Consider the following 20,016-nt stretch of genomic DNA (forward strand, 5'->3'; position numbering starts at 1 on the left):
ATTTATTTATTTATTTTATTTTTTATTTTTTACATAAAATAATAATATTCATAGAAAGAAAAATTTTGGCTTGTATACTTTATTTCAAATGACCAAATGATCACATAATGTCATTACCACTCGTGGTCAAGAAGATAGCTATTTCTAATACATTTTTAGACGAAAATGGTTCCTAGGTACAACAACAGAAGGGCACAAACAAAGGTTTTAAGAGTACTAAATGATTTGTTTAAGCACAATGGGCCTCATTCACCAATATCTTATCTATCCTATCTAAGTTTTTTCTTAAATGTGTTCTTGAGAAAATTCCTAAGAAAAGTCTACTTCAGATTCACGACGTGTTCTTAAACCGCAGAATTGTTCGCAAATAAGTGTAAAGCGCGTGCCAGTTGTTCCTAATTAGTAAACGCCCCGCCAATCCCCATAAAAGGGCATGAGACTGCAGGGCCGTGTGCACACACAGAAATCGAAAAGAAAAGTTGAGAGCGAACAAAGTCAATAATGCCCAAATGAAAATCTAAAGACGGTGGAGCAGAAGACTCCAAACGTAAGAAAAACTCCAGTAGTTCTGAAGTGGAGGTTTTGCTGCGGGAAGTGAACAGCAAACGACCTGTCATATTTAGTAGCGTCAGTAGTGGATATAAAATAACACAAAAAAGATGCATGAGATATTACTCGTTCAGTGAACGCTGTATCCGGAGAAGGGTGCACAACTGATGAAGTAAAAAAATGGTTTGATGTCAAATCTGAGGCAAAATAAAAAATAAAAAATAAAAATACTGGTGGGAGTGGACGCAAGGAATTCAATTATGCATTCAAACGACAAAGCGCTTCTCGTCGCATTAATACTGCTAATTAGATCAATCGGCAGTAAACTGCATCAGAGTAAACCCGTCGCTGCAGAAAACACTGCACAAAACATTTATTGCCAGACATTTTGGTGTCACCCCCCTAGTGACGTTCTCTTCTTCAACATGTCCATGTGTTTAAAAAGTGTTACTTAAGTGCTTAGTTTGTATTCAAAATTTAAACATTTGCTTTTGCAGTACAGACCAAACATTGCATAATTGAAACCCGCAAAAATAACAGGTCACTACAATGATTTGATTTTTTATCATTTACTCCCGCTGAGGCAACCACCCTCTGAGGCAGAACCTGGCGCCTTAATGCTTTGTAAAATAATGAAAATAATTATTAAAAAGTATTATAAATGATAAAAATATTATTGTAATTTAAATCCTGTAATATTATACAACTGTAGAATTGAAGAAAACGCAATAACCAATTATTTTGCACAAGCATGTCAGCACTCAAATGTGCGTAAGTGTGCTCTTGAGTGTGCGTAGATTCTGTTCTTACCTAAGAACAAATCCCAAATAAGAAAACATTGGTGAATGTCAGAATCTTTGTGAAACCTGCGTAAGTGGGTTTTAAGAAGAAAATTCTTCTTAAGAACGGTTGGTGAATGAGGTCCAATGTCTGTAATTTATATCAGTACTGTTTATGTGCCATGCCATTTCAGTAACTGTGCTCATATCAGTACAGTAGGGCTTAGAGATACAAATTGCAAATTTATATTTCTCTCCAGCATTTCTCTCTGACTGTACAGAATGTATGAATGTGTTCATGTGTCCAACCACATGAAACAAAGCAAGGGCAGGGGAATGACAGTTCTCCATATCAAAAGCACCATGTATGCACATTGCGGGATGTGTTTGTGTAATTACTTGTGATTGAAAAGTAATGCAGAAATATTAACATTTTCATCTTCACATTTTTGTGAAAAATCCCAATTGACCAAAGATGTAAGATAAGGCAAGGGACTGTCTGCCTAATGATGCCTGCCCCCATTCCTTGGGTTACATGGAGTTCAAATATGCCACCCCATGGGACGACCAGCCTCTGCAAGTAGTGACAGGGTTAGAATTCCCCCCCACCCCACACCATGGAGCATCTCTGCCCACTAAGGGCATGTGTTGAATAACTGAATACACTACTATGGTGGAATTATGTGGCTTATAAAAAAACCCATAAAGAGGATCCTGATTTTATAAATGTGATTTGCACCATCTTGCATGTGCTTGCATGTCTGCGTTACATTGCAGGTGAAGACAGGAAGTAAATGTATTTATTATTCAATTGAAGGTTTGAAGGTTACGCCAAGTTGACAAATTCTGCCCTGGTAGGAAAATGAATCGCCTATATCTGTCTGTGTATGGCTCTGGGGTTCCTACCACACTCGTTTGTGTCTGTTTTTCATTAATCTGTGATGGTACCGCTCACGCTTCAGCTTCCTGCATCCCTACTGCTGGAGACTTGCCAGACACCTCGTCTGTCTTTCTGCGTGTTATAAAATTAGAGCTGCCCTCTGTTACCACTGCCAACCACTTTATTACGTTTCAGCACATTTATTATTCCATTTACTGGATCCAGCATTCGCATCTGGGTCCCCCTCCACGCGGCCCCACGTGTTGCAAACATAAAACAAACGGACATGGCTGCTCTCGGAGCACCTGTCCGCCATTAAGCATTTAATGCACATATTCGCCACTAGTGACAACATTTCTTAAAAACAGGCCACTACCTCAGAGCAGACCTTTATACTTTGTTCAAGCAGGTTTGAGGAATGAGTATTGCTATCACTATCTGCACATATTGTCTGTCTATAACAAATACATTGTTGGATACTAATACATTGCAGTGTACATTGATGATGCCGAAATGCAATTTATATATTTTCACATTCTCGCAGAAGGTGCTTATGCTTATTCGCTTCTTCAGAAAGCTATAGGGCTGTACCTCAATGCATGGTAACCACAAGAGCCTGGTGAGAATTTACAGTTACAGCATTGCATCTGTTGCCAGTACACTGTTTGAGACAGGAGACTGGTGAATTGGAACATTTTGTGAGGTCAGCCAGTTTCTGGCAGACTGCTGAGTTAAGGAGTGTGGTTGATATGTTTGGTGTTCCCATTGGATTCACTGTCTCTCAAATTCAGAATATTTCTGGGGCCACGTCTGTTGTAATCCCTTTCATTAATATACCATATATCAGGTATGGGTCCCTGTGTGTAGCTCCCATATTAGTTAATGTCCAATAAATAGTGAGGAAATATAAAATATAATAAGATAAATATGAATAATGACTTAATCACACACAAAATAGTAAGTATTATTAAAATGGACTATTAAAATGATTTTAATTCAAACTGTTGATTTTTATTTGCTTTGCTAACCTAAATATATGCTATGGAAATTTGCAAAAAAAATTGGGCTGCTGGCTAGCTCACTCAGTAAAATGCAACTTGTGGCACATAAGTACATTAGTGATTAGCGATTCAGTTGTTGAGGATAGCATTATTCATTGCTCGAGTGACCACTGTTGACCATCTGGGCACCTGTGACTTGCTCTCTGATTGGGTGTCCTCCTCCCCTGCTTTGCTTAGCTTGAGGCTGCAGTTTCACAAGAAGTAGCTGGCTGGAACCGTATGTTTCGGAGAAGAACCATTCTTAATTCTCCCGAGCTGGCAGCAAGGGGCATATATAAGCATGTTTGCACATAGTTCACAAATTAGGCATTCCGCATTCAGGTGGGATGGAAGATGCCAAATTTTAAAAAAATACATCAAATAAAATGAACATGGCATGGAAATTAGCATCAAAATAACTATATACAGTATATTTGATGCATACTTCCACATTCTAATTTATTATATTTATGATGAGTATAGATACTTAGAGGGTTTGACTTAGCCGGTATTGGGCGTCCCAGTCCAGATCAAACCCTGATCTCATAAACCTGTCTGAAGTGTTTAATGTGGGCCCTCTAATGTGTGTCCAGGTGTCAGTGGTCCATCTTCTGAAGACAGTGCGTCTGCTTCGCCTGCTGCGGCTGCTGCAGAAGATGGACCGCTACTCCCAGCACAGCACGGTGGTGCTGACCCTGCTCATGTCCATGTTCGCTCTGCTGGCCCACTGGATGGCCTGCATCTGGTATGTCATTGGCAAGAAGGAGATGGAGGCCAACGCATTCTCCTGGGACATTGGTGAGCGCGTGGTCCCTTACGCCCCCATATCCATCTATTAGTGAGGGGCGTCACAAACAAAGAACTGAATGAACTTGATTTCAACTCTACATTCAGGCCAATATTATGTGCGCTGGGTGTAGAACTGAATGTTGAGAGCAATTGTTTCAAAAGATCTCCTGTTCTGTACAGTATATTCACTTATTTAGCCAACAACTTCTGAATTGAGATTAGGTTTAACTGATATGAATCTTTATTGACTATGTTATGGTACACATGCATGTTCCTAATTATGTTCATTTTCAAGAATTTCAAATATGATATTGTCATAGCAATGTCACTAGATTTTTCCAAAGAAGTGGCATTAGCATATTTAGTCATTACATAGTTTTAAAAACTGACCTGATGTGCACCATGCATGCTCATTGCAAATAACCAACTTAACCAACAAATACCTGCTGTACTGTAGATTAGTATGGGTGGACTTCACATATAATAAGTACTTTATTCAGAATATCTTTATGGAATGATCATATTTGCGATGTTCAACTTGACCCAGTGATGGCTGTTGTTCAGTATGTAGAAATAAGAGGCCTGGTTCTCTTGGCTGTATGTATGACCAGCGTGGTTGCTGTGGGTCGCAGGTTGGCTCCAGGAGCTGGGGAAACGCCTGGAGTCTCCGTACGTCAGTGGGAACAGCACGGCCGGCCCGCCCATCCGGAGCGTCTACATCACCTCACTCTACTTCACCCTCAGCAGCCTCACCAGCGTGGGCTTCGGCAATGTCTCCGCCAACACAGACGCTGAGAAGATCTTCTCCATATGCACCATGCTCATTGGAGGTACAGCCATATTCATAGTGTATTTCTTTCATTGGGTTTCCACAAAATGGCAGACTGAGTAGGTTTTCAAGAGAGCATAAAAAAGGCCATAGAAAAGCAAGAGCATATCTTCAGGATCAATAATGAATGTGTACTGCTTAAGAATGTACATGAATTATTTAAATATTATTATTATGATAATGTTAGCATAATATCATAAATTATCATTGTTAGAGTATATTTGCATAGTATTCAGAAATATGGTGTGCAATTTTGTATTATCTGAGATTATTTACATTTTGAGTTCCTAGTTATTGCATGCCTAAATTGATTTTAATGTCAACCTTCATGCCAAGAGTTTGGGGAGTCACTTTAAGAATTTGCCCAACATCTTATTATTTTTTTTAATTAAAATATAATTAAAAGAAGAATTTAAAGAATAAGAAAATAGAATACCCTGAGGTTAAACATTTGGCAAATATTTTTGTAAAATGAAACTTTTGTTTTCACCATACTTTCATTGCAATCAGTCTCATATTTCCATGTTCTCCTCAACTCCAGCTTTGGCCAACGTGCTGTTAGCTTAGAGTGTGTCCTGGTCCTCGTCTTTCCCTCCTCAGCCTTGATGCATGCCCTTGTGTTCGGGAACGTGACGGCCATCATCCAGCGCATGTACTCCCGCTGGTCCCTCTACCACACCCGCACCAAAGACCTGAAGGACTTCATCAGGGTCCACCACCTACCCCAGCAGCTCAAGCAGAGGATGCTGGAGTACTTCCAGACAATCTGGTCCGTCAACAATGGGATCGACTGCAACGAAGTACCGTACTCCTGGTTAATCGTATATTCACAGGACCTTTCTCTGACCGCCTTCTTTTTCAGGCTGAGTTACTGCTGATGCATCTAAGCTGACAGTGATCAAATGACACTGAATTCAAAAGCCGTTTGAATGTAAAAAATTGCAAATTGAGTTACCGCACATCTATTTATTTATTCACTTCTTATGTTCTGTTGTTCTGCGTGGTGTGAATAATTTAGAACCTTCACTGACTTTTTTCTACTTGGTTGAAACAGAAGTATATACAATTAGGAGAGAGAGCACCCTTTATCTTGTAAATGTGAAACATTTATTACTTGTATCCAAGCATAGGCTTTGGGTATACTTTATGTGTTTTCTAGAGGACTGAATGGCTATTTTAAGCTGTTCGTTTTCTGCATCGTCAATAAATGTTCACATTCACAAGATAAAGATTTTTCCCTCTCCTGGTTATCTTCATTTCACAGTTTTATGAGCACCTTATTTATTCAACTGCTCATTTATTCAACTACTTTCCCAAAATAGTAGTACATCTTTTGTTTCATGACATATTCTTTCTACAAAGACATCTTAATTAGGAGTGTTTCCCGGGTGTGTATGATGCTCAAGTAAAACATGCATATTTGAAATTTGTTGACAACAATGACTTCGCTAATAGAACTAAAGTAATTGGTCATAAGGACTTTGTTATTTTTTAAAATATATTTATTGCATTGGCTTCTCTCATAGTGAACAGAAATGCCCTCTGATGTCCCTGAAGGCAGTACGTTATGATTTGAGTTTGCATGGCCATAATAACTAGCCCTGTGTGGTGATAGTAGCTCTGTACTTTGTGTGCACAGCTGCTGAAAGACTTCCCTGATGAGCTGCGCTCTGATATCACCATGCACCTCAATAAGGAGATCCTGCAGCTCTCGCTGTTTGAGTCAGCCAGCAGGGGGTGCCTGCGAGCCCTCTCGCTCCACATTAAGACCTCCTTCTGCGCCCCCGGCGAGTACCTGCTGCGGCAGGGCGACGCCCTGCAAGCCATCTTCTTCGTCTGTTCGGGCTCCATGGAGGTGCTGAAGGACGGGATGGTGCTCGCTATCCTGGGTACGAGGGGCGCCACGAGGCTCGAGCCAGGGCCAGACGCTCCCTGCAAGGCAATGAGCCGGTGCAGGCCACCACGCACCCTGGAATCCGTCAGCTACCAAATGTGACAGGGCTGACTGGCATTGTTTAAAATGTCAGCTGCAACTCAGATCCAGGGACGGGACGTGGAAATGTATGCGCATAAATCTATCCTCAGCCAGGTCCCTGCAGTGAGTTAGAGGCAGAAATGTTTATTTTTGTCACTGAAACCATCTAATCTGCAGATCGGATGCAGTTAGAAGATTAGGCTCCCTTTAGTCTGTGATGCCCCCCTGAAAAGACCGCTGTATGAATGTGGGTGAGGCGGTGAAAAGCCGTTGAATCTCTATATTTAGCATCTTCTAGAGAAATTAGAGAATGTGTTTGTGTGTGTGTGTGTGTGTGTGTGTGTGTGTGTGTGTGTGTGTACGTGTTTGTGTGTGTATGCGTGTGAGTGTATGTGTGTGTGTGTGTGTGTGTATGTGTTTGTGTGTGTATGCGTGTGAGTGTATGTGTGTGTGTATGTGTACGTGTTTGTGTGTGTATGCGTGTGAGTGTATGTGTGTGTGTGTGTGTGTATGTGTTTGTGTGTGTATGCGTGTGAGTGTATGTGTGTGTGTGTGTGTATGTGTGAGTGTGTGTGTGTGTGTGTTTGTGTGAGAGTGTTCCTGCATTTGCATGCTGTGAGAGGTGGGTCAGGACACTGGCTGTGCAGCACCTGTGCTGTTTGATGAAAAATTATTTCCCCCCGTCTGAACACTGCTAGTGCTTAAAAGGTCAGGCTGACATGAACTCTGAAGTGCTCTTCTGTTAAATGCACTGTCAAACTCCTAAGAATATTCACATCAAAACACATTTGGAACATTTTGAATATAATGGAAGTAGTTGTTGCATTTTATTAACATATGTTATACTTTTGGTATTGTTTCATGAAATTATAATTCTGCAAGAAGACATTCAGAGTGGTTTTATGTGAAAACAAATGTGGGGAAAAGGACCTTTTACATAGTATGGTTACATGGTTGAACCAAATTCTTGTGACATTATAATCTGTGTTCATTATAATTTGTGTTCAAAACACTCCGAATCCATGTCGCATTTACAGTACATTAGATGTATAATATATGCTGAACTTAAACTACTGATATTTATTGCATATAGCTACAGTATAATAGGATGTGCAATTTAAAACACTTACATAATAGTTCACAAAAGATGTGTACTATCATATTTGTTCGTAAACTGCGTGTAAGAACGTTCCACAAACATTCATTATTTTTTATTATCTATATTTGTTCATGGCTGTTCCTTATGCTAATCTCATGAACAGGATTGTGGATTAAATTTACAAACCGTCAGCATTCATCATCTCATACAGCTGGGATTGGGACAAAGACAAAGGTCTGCACGTGTCATGAATTTCATATTGTTTTTTTCGTAGGCACATGTTAAAGAACAAAAGTAAGAATCATTTAAGAAAGATTTTGTGAATGAAGCCCAAGACTGGTGGCATGATATCAGTCCAATTGACTTTACTATTTCTTCAGGAAAAGGAGATCTCATTGGAGCAAACCTGTCTATCCATGACAGAGCTATCAAGACAAAGGCAGATGTGAAGGCACTGACCTACTGCGACCTCCAGTGCATTAGTTTGAAGGGACTGTATGAGGTGCTCGACCTTTACCCTGAATACTCCCACAAATTTGTGGAGGATATCCAGCAGGACCTCACTTACAACCTGCGAGAAGGACAGGGGAATGAAGTGAGTGTCCCCTCCACTTTATTTTACTCATTGCACATTTGTTACTCATTTTTGTATTAACTCTGCCAGGCTGGAGATGTTGCACAGGTTTAGAAAGAATGGTTGGATCAGTAAACCTGTACAGTGCCGGTGGTGATTCACATTAACAAAGCTATAGCAAGATCTTGCTTTAGCTATTCAAATATACATATAAATTATGTTAAGACATTTTATATATCATAATTAAGTTGGCTCAATTGCATATGGTGCTGATATTTTGGAAGTGCAAGATCGCTACCCAAAATTAATTCATAGATGATTTATGCAAAGCATATGTGTTATACCCAAAAGGATATCTTGGACACTGTTGGAATAGACTAAATGCAAAAGCTAATCTTGTAAAGTCCAGGGGCAATATGTTTGTGATAGGATTTTATTGAATTGGTAGCTGAGTTAATCTCATTTTATTGCCATCCTGGAGTGGCATGATCTGCATTGATACACTGGGGCTTTTAGTAGGAAGGGGGCTTTTAGTATCCAAATGGGACCTTTTCATGAGGACAGGAGAGGTACTGTTTTATTTATTTTGGGAAAACTTCACTCCTGGCCTGGACCCCTGAGTCACTTCTGGCAGTAGGATTGAAAGATACTGTAAGACAAGAGAGATCTGATAATAGTTCATTTGCTCAGCAGCAGTATCTACTCTCATCAGTGTCTTCTTAAATGGTTCCTAAAAATATTATATCCATGGTCACTGAGAAAACTAGGTTATTTTATCATGTGTCTATTCTTTATGTTGTCTTATTTTAAAATATTTCTTTGTTTGTGAAGCAACAGCCAGCATTGTTTCTCACATTAAGGCAGGTGAGAAATTTCAGTTTGAAACATCTGAAATAAGTTAGCTCATATGGCTCATTTAAAAAAGATATAGCCAGCTCAAAGCATGGACATAAATTACTTTCATGCCACCTGGGCCTTTGACAGTGGAAATCTTTTCTATTTTTTTGTCCAGTGTTGCAAGTAACTACAGTCAGCTGCAATTCAAAAAGGCTCATGAGAGATTGTTCCAATTTGAGAGGATGCAATTTGGTCCTTTAAAGTGTCTGTTAGACTCATGAGCGGGGCAGTAGCACTTGACTGCAGGGATTTAGGGGAATTAAGACTATTGTAAAACATCATTTAAGCATGATAAATGACTCTTCCACAGGCTTGAGAGCATTTTACTTTGTCACCAAAATCCCCCCTGCCATCTCTGAGTGCACAGTGTATCTGCAAACACTCCATTATGTGTTCCAAAATTCCATTCTTATTTCTGTGCCGATGTTGGCAGTTATCATAGGCATGGGCTACATTTCACAAAAGCATTAATCATGTCAAATGCTTAGTTGTACAGAAGCTTACAGTACCATTGCATTTTACAAGATTCATAAAATAATGTTGTTTTAGCATGGTCTGTGTTTTATAATAATGCAAGCATTATAATTCAGAAGAGGACCTTGGTATGTATGTATAAATACACACAGTATTTTAACAATGTGGCTTATGTCATTTGTTGTTATTCAGAGTGCACTTATTCAGTGTCATAATATGTCATTGAATGTTTTTGTTTTTAGGTATCCTCAAGATTGTCCTACAAGGCACCAGGACCAGGATCACAGGTACAGTACAGTCAGACTGAACATATTTAGATTTTTAACCAGTTATTTAAGTTGAGATTTTCCATCAATGAAAACATGAAACATTTAATGGGGGGCCTGCTGTGGTATGATTTTATTACAATAAATCAGATATAAATTTGTCTTTGCAACAACTATTCCCTAGAGGCACACCATTATTTCATTTTTCATGTGCAGGGTCTATTGATTTGGAACACAATTAGGATCCACAAAGGTTCACGTATCTGTTTTCTTGTAAATGTGTTTGCATCTTATGGGCCTAAAGGTCATTCCAGTGGCTTTGATTTGACCAACAGATGAGGCACATAAGCTAGTTAAGTTGTACTGTGGTGAGAGTAATCAAATAGCCTATATAGGGCATCTTGCTGTTGTGCAGGTCTCATTACATGCCACGGCCAATTACTGAGATAAATTCCTCCATTCCACACAGGTCAAAGGTCACACAGGATAAATAATTCATTACTGTTAGCCAGAGCTTCTGTAATTGCAGGTGTTTGGTTGGGAATGGTGTCCTCTGCTGCCAGCCACTGCTGTATTATATCAGTTTAAGTACTATCCCTCATTCTATGCAAGTGACATCATTAATTGGTTTGTTTTTTGTTTTTTATTAACAATTTCAAGCATCAATGTTATCAAGTGTAGGGTTCTGTAAGAACTGTGAAAAGGCTTAATTTCACTCGAATAATATAGTCAGTGGCACGGCTGTTTATGAGAACTAATCCCAGAAAGTCTCTGACAAATCCAGGCCATCCATGAAGTTATTTGGAGCAGTATACTGAGAAGGAACTGCTCATAGAGCAAATTACAAATGAGACATTGAAACTGTAGGCTACTGTAGTCTGTAGGCTATGCAATTATCACTATAGTCTGTTCTTCTTTCATTTATTATTATTATTATTATTATTTAATTAATTAATTGATTTATTAATTAATTAATTTAGTGAGACTTGGATTTGAATATGACGACCATCTGAAAAAGGTAATGAAATACATGAACTGAACTTTCCCTGCACGTCCAGGGGGAGGGAAAAGGTAACGGACGCATCTCCCGGTGCTACCCTTCAATTATAGAAGACCATGAAGAGGATAAGGAAGGTGTGCCTGTATCCTTTCGGGACAAGGACAAAGACAGGGTTCTCTACCTGAGGGATTCATCCACACAGAAGACCCCACCTGCTCTTGGCTCCTCCCAAAAGGAATATGACCCCAACCAGAACACAGGGACAGACAGTAAGACCAGGAAGCCGGAAAAGAAACTGAAGCCTCATCTCTCTACTGACGGCAGTCTTGGCCCTAAAGACCTCAGGTATCTCCCATGCACAGGGCTGTCCTCTGGCCTCTATTCATGAAACTGTCTGGCTGACTGCCTCTCTTTCTCCATTTGCATTTCTGTACATCCTGTATTTCTATTGAACTATCTGCTGATATCTCTTACTATTAGCCTCTTTTCTGTTCATATCTTACATGCCATTTTATCTGTCTCCCTCTATCTGTTTACATATGTATCTGTCTGTCTGGGTGTCTTTATTTGTGTACTCTTTGTTCTTGTGTAGGATTGTGGATGGTACAGAGGACAGTGCTGTTATGGACAGACAGTCTGCATCCTTTGAGTTCTCTCAGCATCAGCTACACCATTCTGCCACCACTGCAGGTGACCTTACTGCATAATTACAGGGTTTCTACATGTATGCTGTATTCTTTTGTAACGAATAAATAGTTGGCAGCTAAACTTAATTCTGTTACAGATTTCCTTCAGATTAGTACAGAAGAATTAACAGCAAAGACTGAGGAAACAAGAGGACAGTTGCTTCAGCTGAACCAAGAGGTGTGTCCCTTCTGTGAGCTACTGAATTACTATGTCCCAGCACCAAAAAATGCTCTAGCTATTCACACAATGCTTGATATATCAAATTCTGACAACTCTGGTGCATCTCTCAGATAATAACAGGCTGTTTCTGTTTCTTGGGATGGAAAAGGGCCGTGTCTGATGTTAAGAGATATTCAGTGATGGTATAGATGGGAGACATTAAATTGTATCAGCACAGATCTCACAAAGCAGGAGGGAGCATTTCTTTACCTCAAATCAACAGCCTGGTCCTCAGCATGGCTTCTCTGTCCAGCCCTTCAGTGCGCACACCTACTGCAATCATCACCTGGACAGGACACCTGTGCTGGAGGGACTCCACACCTACAGCTCCAAGCGCCCATCCCCCGTTTCCATGTCTGCCAGACTGGAGTGGAAGTGGCTAATGAAGTGAGGATTTATAACAGCAACCCACAGAATAGGCTCAGACTGGTGCAGTCACTAAGGAGCCAGACTTGTTAGCAGAAAGCTACAGCATTGGCTCCCAGGTAGTGCTCTGCCCTTTAGCAAGGTAGTTAATCTCTGTTGCTGCAGTGGATTCCCAACTGTATAAACAGATAATAAGCAGAAAGTGGAAGTAAGTTTTTATATAAATGTGTACAGTTTTGAAAATAAATGGTGTAATGGTAGTCTTAGGTGTGCTAACTGCATACATGAACTCCAAAAAGAGGATCATGTTATGGGTTTAGGATATTAATTAAAACCATGATTAGATTCATTTCTTGGGCCAGGTGTCTCAGGTCTTTGTATCAGGCAGGCTTGTCATTTGGCCTCCACTCAGGGACAGGAAGCAGGAAACAGGAAACAGTCTGTGAGCAGCAGGGGAAAACAGGTAGAACAGAGCAGGCTTAAGATCAATATTCACTGCTGAGGTGTGAAGAGTTTATTTGGAGACAACCCTGGATTAGAGTTTCAGTAAAATAAGATGCACAGACACGTCATCTTTGGTCTGTGCATTTTGATAGACAACAATGTGTATTTATTTACTATAAATATGTATATATTAGATGTCTGGACAAGCTGGATTTTTAAAATACATTTCTGGTTCTCAAATAACTTTATACAGGGTAAATAAATTTTTTTTGCACAAATTGTTCCAGAACAATGTGTTATCTTGGGTTTGAACTTGCAGCCTTCTGGTTGCAAATCAAATAATCCATAATTCCTACAAAGCACATTTGCCCAGTCCATGCTGCTGTTCTGCAATACTGACATAAAGAAATGGGGAAAGGGGAGGAGTAACATCATTACACAGTCATTATCTGTCATGCCACATCTGACAAGGTGCCTTCCCTCAGCCGTAGTCCAGTTCAAGTGCATAACACAAGGGAGAGCCTATTTACCATAGCATTCTCACAGCGTGTCCATTTTTTGTGGAAAAAAGTACAATACATTTTAAGTAATTGTTGAAAAGGCATTTGAAGTGCAACACAGATGCTATGGAGGGGGCTTTATAAACAGGTATGGGATCAGGGAGTCATCAGATGGGCAGTGTAGGGCCCCAGGCATGTGACAGGTATACATGCGATGTTTGTATTTCTGGGAGATATGTGGGAGAGGAGGGTGAAGGTGTCGAGCATCTTATCTCCATCCTGGATGGCACATTGCCTTTTCTGGCAATGGATAAACAAACCTGGGCAAGACTCTGGAATGCACGCAGGGTAATGTCCTCTTCTTTCATGTTCAGCACTCCGCTCCTGGGGTGAGCTTGTAGATGAGTAAATCTGACGGATTGTCAAGGTCACAGTCAATATCGAGTGGCCTGGAACACAAGGAGCTCCAGTAAATGCATTTACTGCTAATGTAAACTTTACTTTTTTCCGTGTACTGTATAAGCTGTGTAACATTTTTATTATATGTGATTCTTGTGAGATGTTGGCTAGACATTGCGATGTTTATATCCCTTATAGATTTGCACAGATTGGCTATTGTTCATTGAATCAAACTATATTACATGAATATAAGCAGCCTTCATTTAAAACATGAAAACAGTAAAAGCACTTTAATAGTACAAATGGTGTTTCATGGGCAGTGCGGTGGTGCAGTGGGTAGCACTGTTACTTCATAGCAAGAAGGTCCTTAGTTTGGAGATTTTCTTTGTGGAGTTTGTATGTTCTCCCTGTGTCCATGCGAGTTTCCTTGGGGTACTCCGGTTTCCTCCCACAGCCGAAAGACATGCAGGTTAGATTAATCAGAGAGTCTAAATTGGCCCAAATAATGAGTATGTGAGTGAATGGTGTGTGTGCCCTGTGTTGGACTGTCAACCTGTCCAGGGTGTATTCCTGCCTTTTGCCCAATGCATGCTGGGATAGGCTCCAGAATCCGCCGTGACCCTGACCAGGAATGAGCAGGTTCAGATAATGGATGGATGGATGGATGGATGGATGATGTTTCATCCTTGAGCTAGATGCGCTCCTTTGTTTTGCCCTAGATGATTTATTATTCTGACGGGAAGATCTAAGCGAGTGAATGTATTGAAGGTGTAGCAAGGGTTTAGGACTGTGAAGCTCTAATGATTCTACTGGGAGAGAGGTAGGCAGCGGAAAGTCAGACAGTATGACCGTGTGTGAACAGTATGACCGATGGATTTTAAAAAAAGTTTTGGTTGAGAACATCGGGTTGATGACTAATGAAGTGATGTTGCAAGACAATCTGGAGGTACAGTGCGTATACGGATTTATGGTTTAGTCCATATTGAAAATCTAGCCATATATCACATAGCAACATTAAGGCTGCGGCATTCAGGAAGTAGCTGCCATTTTAGGGCAGCATTTAGGAGCAGCAGCACAGTTTACAGATTAATACAATGGGATTATAGCCAGAAGGCTGCACTTCAAATTACTTGCGGGGCGCAACATTTATACTCCTAAAACATTTATACTCCTAAAATAGATGAGTACACTAATTAACTTCAGGAAATGCATAACTTTATAAATCAATCATATTTTAAATCTAAACTGTAAAGATATCCTGTATTAGCTATCTGCTGATCACACAGATACTCTCTGGAACCATGATGGCAATGCACCACTGTCTCTCCCAGTTTTATTGCATTTATAATGTCCATTTTGAAAAAGATCTCACAACATTTCGTTAAATCGCTTTCCACAGTCTTCTCCTCATTTGTGCAGCCTATGTGTGCCCCATTTTGAAGTGCTGCTCCATTTGTGTTTGAGTGTGTGTAACATGATGAATCACTTTGTATCCTTTGAGTGACAGGACCAGCTGTCACCTTGGCAGTGTGCCTCAACAGCACTCTCAATAGATGTACAGGAAGGTATTAATCACCCAATTTTCATACTATGGGAGACTGGCCACATGGTACAACAACGCTGCAATTCCCTTATCATAAAAAATAATCTTACCAGAGACTATTTCCATCCATTATATTTCACACATTTAATAGAACACCAATCTTAAAGCAATGACTACGCAGAATGCATTGTGGTGAAGGTTTCAACAATTTGAATTCTGACAATTTCTCTGGTTCTGCGAATGTGTTTTTTTTTTTCTTCTCTATCTGACATGGTGTCATTATAATGATGCATTATTCTTGTACCTGAAAAAACTGAAGCACCATACAGAGTCAGTCTATGTCAAGCATAGAAATATCATGACCCAGCCCCATTGTCTCAGCCTTATGTAGAAATAGCTGCAGCTGCATGATTTCAGTCTGTTGGTAGATTTCTTTAAAGTCAGAATTCTAACTGCATTAGTTTTTTTTCATTTTCTCTCCACAGGCAACCTTTAGTTACGTTTCAGACTGAAGCAACCCATAATTAGTATGTGAACTTAATGTAGTCTACTAATACTTAATTAGTCAATTAGCATTTCAGTGTATTCCACAAAAACAATTAAAGGTTCAATGAGCTATGTAAAACGTATGTTCGGCATGGAATGAAGTGTTAAGTGAATAGTGTGGTGTGAATAGAATAGGATGCCACCGTGCAGAGCCGTTCTATGAGAATCTATGACACTATGACACTTGTGTTGCTCTTTTCCATATAGGTCAGAATGTTGAGTAAGGATGTCTCCGAGCTGGGTCAAGGCATGAAGAATTTGATGTTCCTACTGGAAGAGTTTTTCTCTGGCCACAACACCACAGCATTCTGCAACGCCCACTCATCAGACGCCTGCCTTACCCATGTGACCCAGGCAGCCCCTCCCCTGCCTCCTTCCTGCTTGCAGTTTCAGCAGGACAGAGCACAGTTCTTCCAGGCCTCCACCTCAGTCCAGGCCACAAACTCTCCACAGTGCTCTACCAGACCTAGAACTGTCCCATCTTCACAGAGACCTCCACAGCTTCACCTGGTTCACACTTCATCCACTCCGGTGGAGGCACCTCAGTCCGCTGCCTCTGTCCCACCTCCGTGTGGCTTTATGCAATCTGTCCAGTGTACGTTCCCTCAGAGGGATGCACACACGGCCACCTCACAGTCTCCTCCTGCTGCCTCGTGGACACTACCTTTCAGGGGTGGACTCGCTGGCTTTCTGCGGTCTCATAGCCTGGAGAACACCTCTGTTTCTTCTGAAGCAAAGCCATCCACCTCTTTACAGAGACTGAGAAGTCTGCCTCAGGAAATCCTACTGTCTCCCAGGGATGCCGAAATGGAGAGAGCCGCAGATTCATAGCGAGTGGAGGAGGCCGGGCGCAGCAGGTTTCGCTTTTCCTTGGAAGCCTGGTCTGTCCGACTCTGACAGCGTTACTCTGACATTTCAAACGCATGTTAAACAGGGTTACCGCTATAGCTTTACGTTATAGAGATGTTTCTTTCTGCATGGGTAGTATAAAGGACGTCGACCTGACACTGCATCTGCAGCTGCCAGGAGGCAGGGAGGAGCAGAGCAGAAGAACCCCTCCAATGAGAGCGGCTGTTGTGTGATTTTGAGCCAAGGGGTTATTGATGCCTGCTCTTCAGCTTCCTGATCCAGGGGGGGGGCAGCAGGGTAGGTAACAAAGCACCGGGTGCGATTTGTGACATTGAGGTGTTGAGTGAGGAAACCATTAGCTCTGCATGCCACTTTCTAGACAATCAGAGGATGAATTGGATGAGTAGGCTAATATTTAATCCTTGCATGACACTCTTACGTAAACTAAGATCTAATCAATTTGCAAAAGGATGATGGTTTTTGTTAATATTTGCACTAGTTCTTGTTTAACAGGACATGAATAAAACAGAAATTATCCCTGCTCTATGAATGAGATTGAAAGGTAATATTTTACGTGTTCAGCACAATATAAAAGGCTATATTTTCTGTTTACACTTACATTAGAACAAATACATCAAACAAATGTGCACTCCCCAGATCTTAGACGTTTCATGTAAACAATTTTATGTGAAATAATATGGTCTGAACTTTTATCTATAAATAACTTTTTATTTAATATTACCTAAGATATCTGAACTGCCACTTTTCAGAGAATATAAATCATATGGATCTACTGCTTAAAAGGTCATATGGTAGCTTACACCTAATATGCTTACATGGAATGTACTTTTTATTAATTGATACATTTTATTAAATGAATTAATAACAAATAACAATGTTGTCCAGAATCACATTATTTCCAGTGATATTTACATTTTCAAAAGGATTGGGTATAATCAGAAACCATTATATTCACTGGAGCATGATATTCTTCTAAAATAACATTGCAAAAAGGTGAAAGGTCACACATACACACATACGCGCGCACACACACGTCTCAATAAAAGCATGCTTCACTGCCATTGGTTTTGGGTGCTCCAGCTGAAGCAAAATGTCATGCATCGCCATTTAATTACTGGGAACCATTGTTATATGACTGGGACCAGGAGAAGCAATATGCATTTAAAATGACATTATATAATTTTTGAACTGTTGCACATCATTTTGTTGTGGATATTTCTGCATCTAATAATACCATTGTAAAGATAAGCAATGTTCCGTTGCATTATTTAGGTTATCCATGTCTTGGAGTGTACAATGGACCCTTGAAGGATGTATTCAAAGTTTTAAAGCACAGAAAATAATTTATATCCCCTTACTTAAATTCTCAGTGCTCTCTTTAACATATTCTAATATATAAACTTGATAACTTTTCACTTCTTATTTTGTGAAATGAACTCTGATAAATCTGCAACAGACTTAATGTAATTTTGTTTGTATGGCCATGAGACTACATTTGTGTCTGCTGTCTAGCGATTATTCACATTGGATGCAGCACAGACAGGCCCACTTTGTTAGTGTTTGTACCAGTTACTCTACCTACAATTCATCCAATTAATGTTCTGTTTTACAAGCATGTCATTTGGAACGTCCAATGTCATATTGTTAAAAACAAGATTGTTAGAATGGAGAGGTGAAAGGTGAACAGAATTGCTACAGTACAGGTCTAGCAGCTCGTTCACACTTGCACAGCTTCTCCAGTTTTATTGCAGCCTGTCAAAGACTTGCAGTCTATTTGAATTAATATAAATACAGGTGCTCCTAGGTTATAGCTATACAATATTTTCCACAGATTTACATGGGGAGAGAAACCTAGAAAAACATGCAACATTCTCAAAACCATTTTGATCCTCTATCCAAATGAAGCACGATGTTGCAGAGCCGAAACACGTGACCAAATAATACTAACCTTGACTTCACGAAAGTACATCTGAACATCCTGGCTCGCTGCCAGGAGTCTGGTATCTATACAGGGTGGCCATTGGCTTACCCTGCTTCTTGTGCCATATGGAGGTGTTGGGTGGTGACATGGATAACGAGGAAATGGCTGCACGTGTTCTCTCTGTACAGCTTGAGCCTGACCATATGGAACACTAGTAGCCTAAGACCAGATCTAACATCGCTCCATTACACAGCTTCCCATTTACATCTTTAATACTGCAACTACCCTGCTGCACGGCCCTCCACAGAGAGGGTACAGTATTCCAATTCCTTTCTAATTACAAATGATGTGTATGCAACCACTCTGCAGGAAACTAGTAAAACTGTTATCCTCAGGTGTGTGCTGGACTCCCATGCATAATTCAGGTCTATTTTTAGACACCTACTTCTCCCTCCAGTTCTACATCCTGATTTTCCCGTTCTTTCCCTTGTGGCAATTTATTTTCTTATGCACTGCAAAGAGCTCTACACCAGAAACATAGCAGACAGCATGGTTCACTGGTTTGTGCTTATGAAAAAATCAGTAGTTCCAAAACCACGTGCTCAAATGAAATGTAATGGAGTGGGAATTATGGGAAACGTACTCAAACCTGCCTGCCAGTATTTGCTATACAAGGGCATCTACACATAAAAAATTAGCAGCACGTGTACAATTCTGTCAGGCTGTTCATTTTTGCATATGCACCACTAAAAAACTACACCACTAAGCACAGTGAGCAGATAAATATATGACAGATCTGATAAGATTTATCAAGGCTGACCGCTATTGGTTGAAAACATTGTGGATTTGTAATGTCTGAGCATTATCCTTGCTTTAGCATGAGAGGAATGTTTACTATCTCTTGCTAGAAAATATTTTTTTCCTTACTGCAAATTTAAGTGGAGAAGAATTTTACATGCCTAGAGAAAGGCAGAAACAAGTGAAACAAGAAAACAGTGCGAGCACCTGTTCAGTCAGGCTGCCAACTCAAACATCATAATGTCTGTCTTCTCTTAACCTCGTTATATTCTCTTCTCCATCTGACACATACAGTAGACAAGTCTAATTACCCATGTTGAAGTGCAGGGCAAACTGTGAAACGCCCCACTAATTATAAATCTAATTCTCCGTTTTTTTCTCTCTCACCTGATCTCATTAAAATGCCAGCATGCTGATGTCTCGTTTATTTTAATTAATCTTTAAAGCACTTAAATAATTCCTGAGCTCAGCAATAACATTCATAACATTAGGGCCTCTGTTAGTAGAGGACTGGTTTATCACTTTACTCTGATGTTTTCTGTAAACATAAGTAATATGCACTTGGATGACTG

The 20,016-nt window shown here is 40.2% G+C and overlaps 1 protein-coding gene across 2 annotated transcripts in view; it reads left to right on the forward strand.

Annotated features, from left to right (window-relative positions):
• LOC135262180 (potassium voltage-gated channel subfamily H member 8-like) overlaps positions 1–17,575 on the forward strand; it is a 42,478-nt gene extending 24,903 nt beyond the window's left edge. Inside the window, exons 7-17 of one of the 2 annotated variants that reach the window (XM_064349099.1) lie at positions 3,842–4,046; positions 4,670–4,867; positions 5,467–5,666; positions 6,506–6,755; positions 8,321–8,535; positions 10,128–10,172; positions 11,210–11,496; positions 11,744–11,841; positions 11,936–12,015; positions 12,311–12,444; positions 16,063–16,206. In XM_064349099.1, the coding sequence (XP_064205169.1) occupies positions 3,842–4,046; positions 4,670–4,867; positions 5,467–5,666; positions 6,506–6,755; positions 8,321–8,535; positions 10,128–10,172; positions 11,210–11,496; positions 11,744–11,841; positions 11,936–12,015; positions 12,311–12,444; positions 16,063–16,075 (1,725 nt within the window). In that variant the 3' untranslated portion in view covers positions 16,076–16,206. Of the gene's footprint in view, positions 1–3,841; positions 4,047–4,669; positions 4,868–5,466; positions 5,667–6,505; positions 6,756–8,320; positions 8,536–10,127; positions 10,173–11,209; positions 11,497–11,743; positions 11,842–11,935; positions 12,016–12,310; positions 12,445–16,062 lie in introns of both variants that reach the window. The other variant, XM_064349089.1, reaches the window with a different exon arrangement.
• The last annotated feature ends 2,441 nt before the right edge of the window (positions 17,576–20,016 follow it).

The sequence above is a fragment of the Anguilla rostrata genome, chromosome 1 (genome assembly GCF_018555375.3).
Source record: "Anguilla rostrata isolate EN2019 chromosome 1, ASM1855537v3, whole genome shotgun sequence".
Taxonomy (NCBI): Eukaryota; Metazoa; Chordata; class Actinopteri; order Anguilliformes; family Anguillidae; genus Anguilla; species Anguilla rostrata.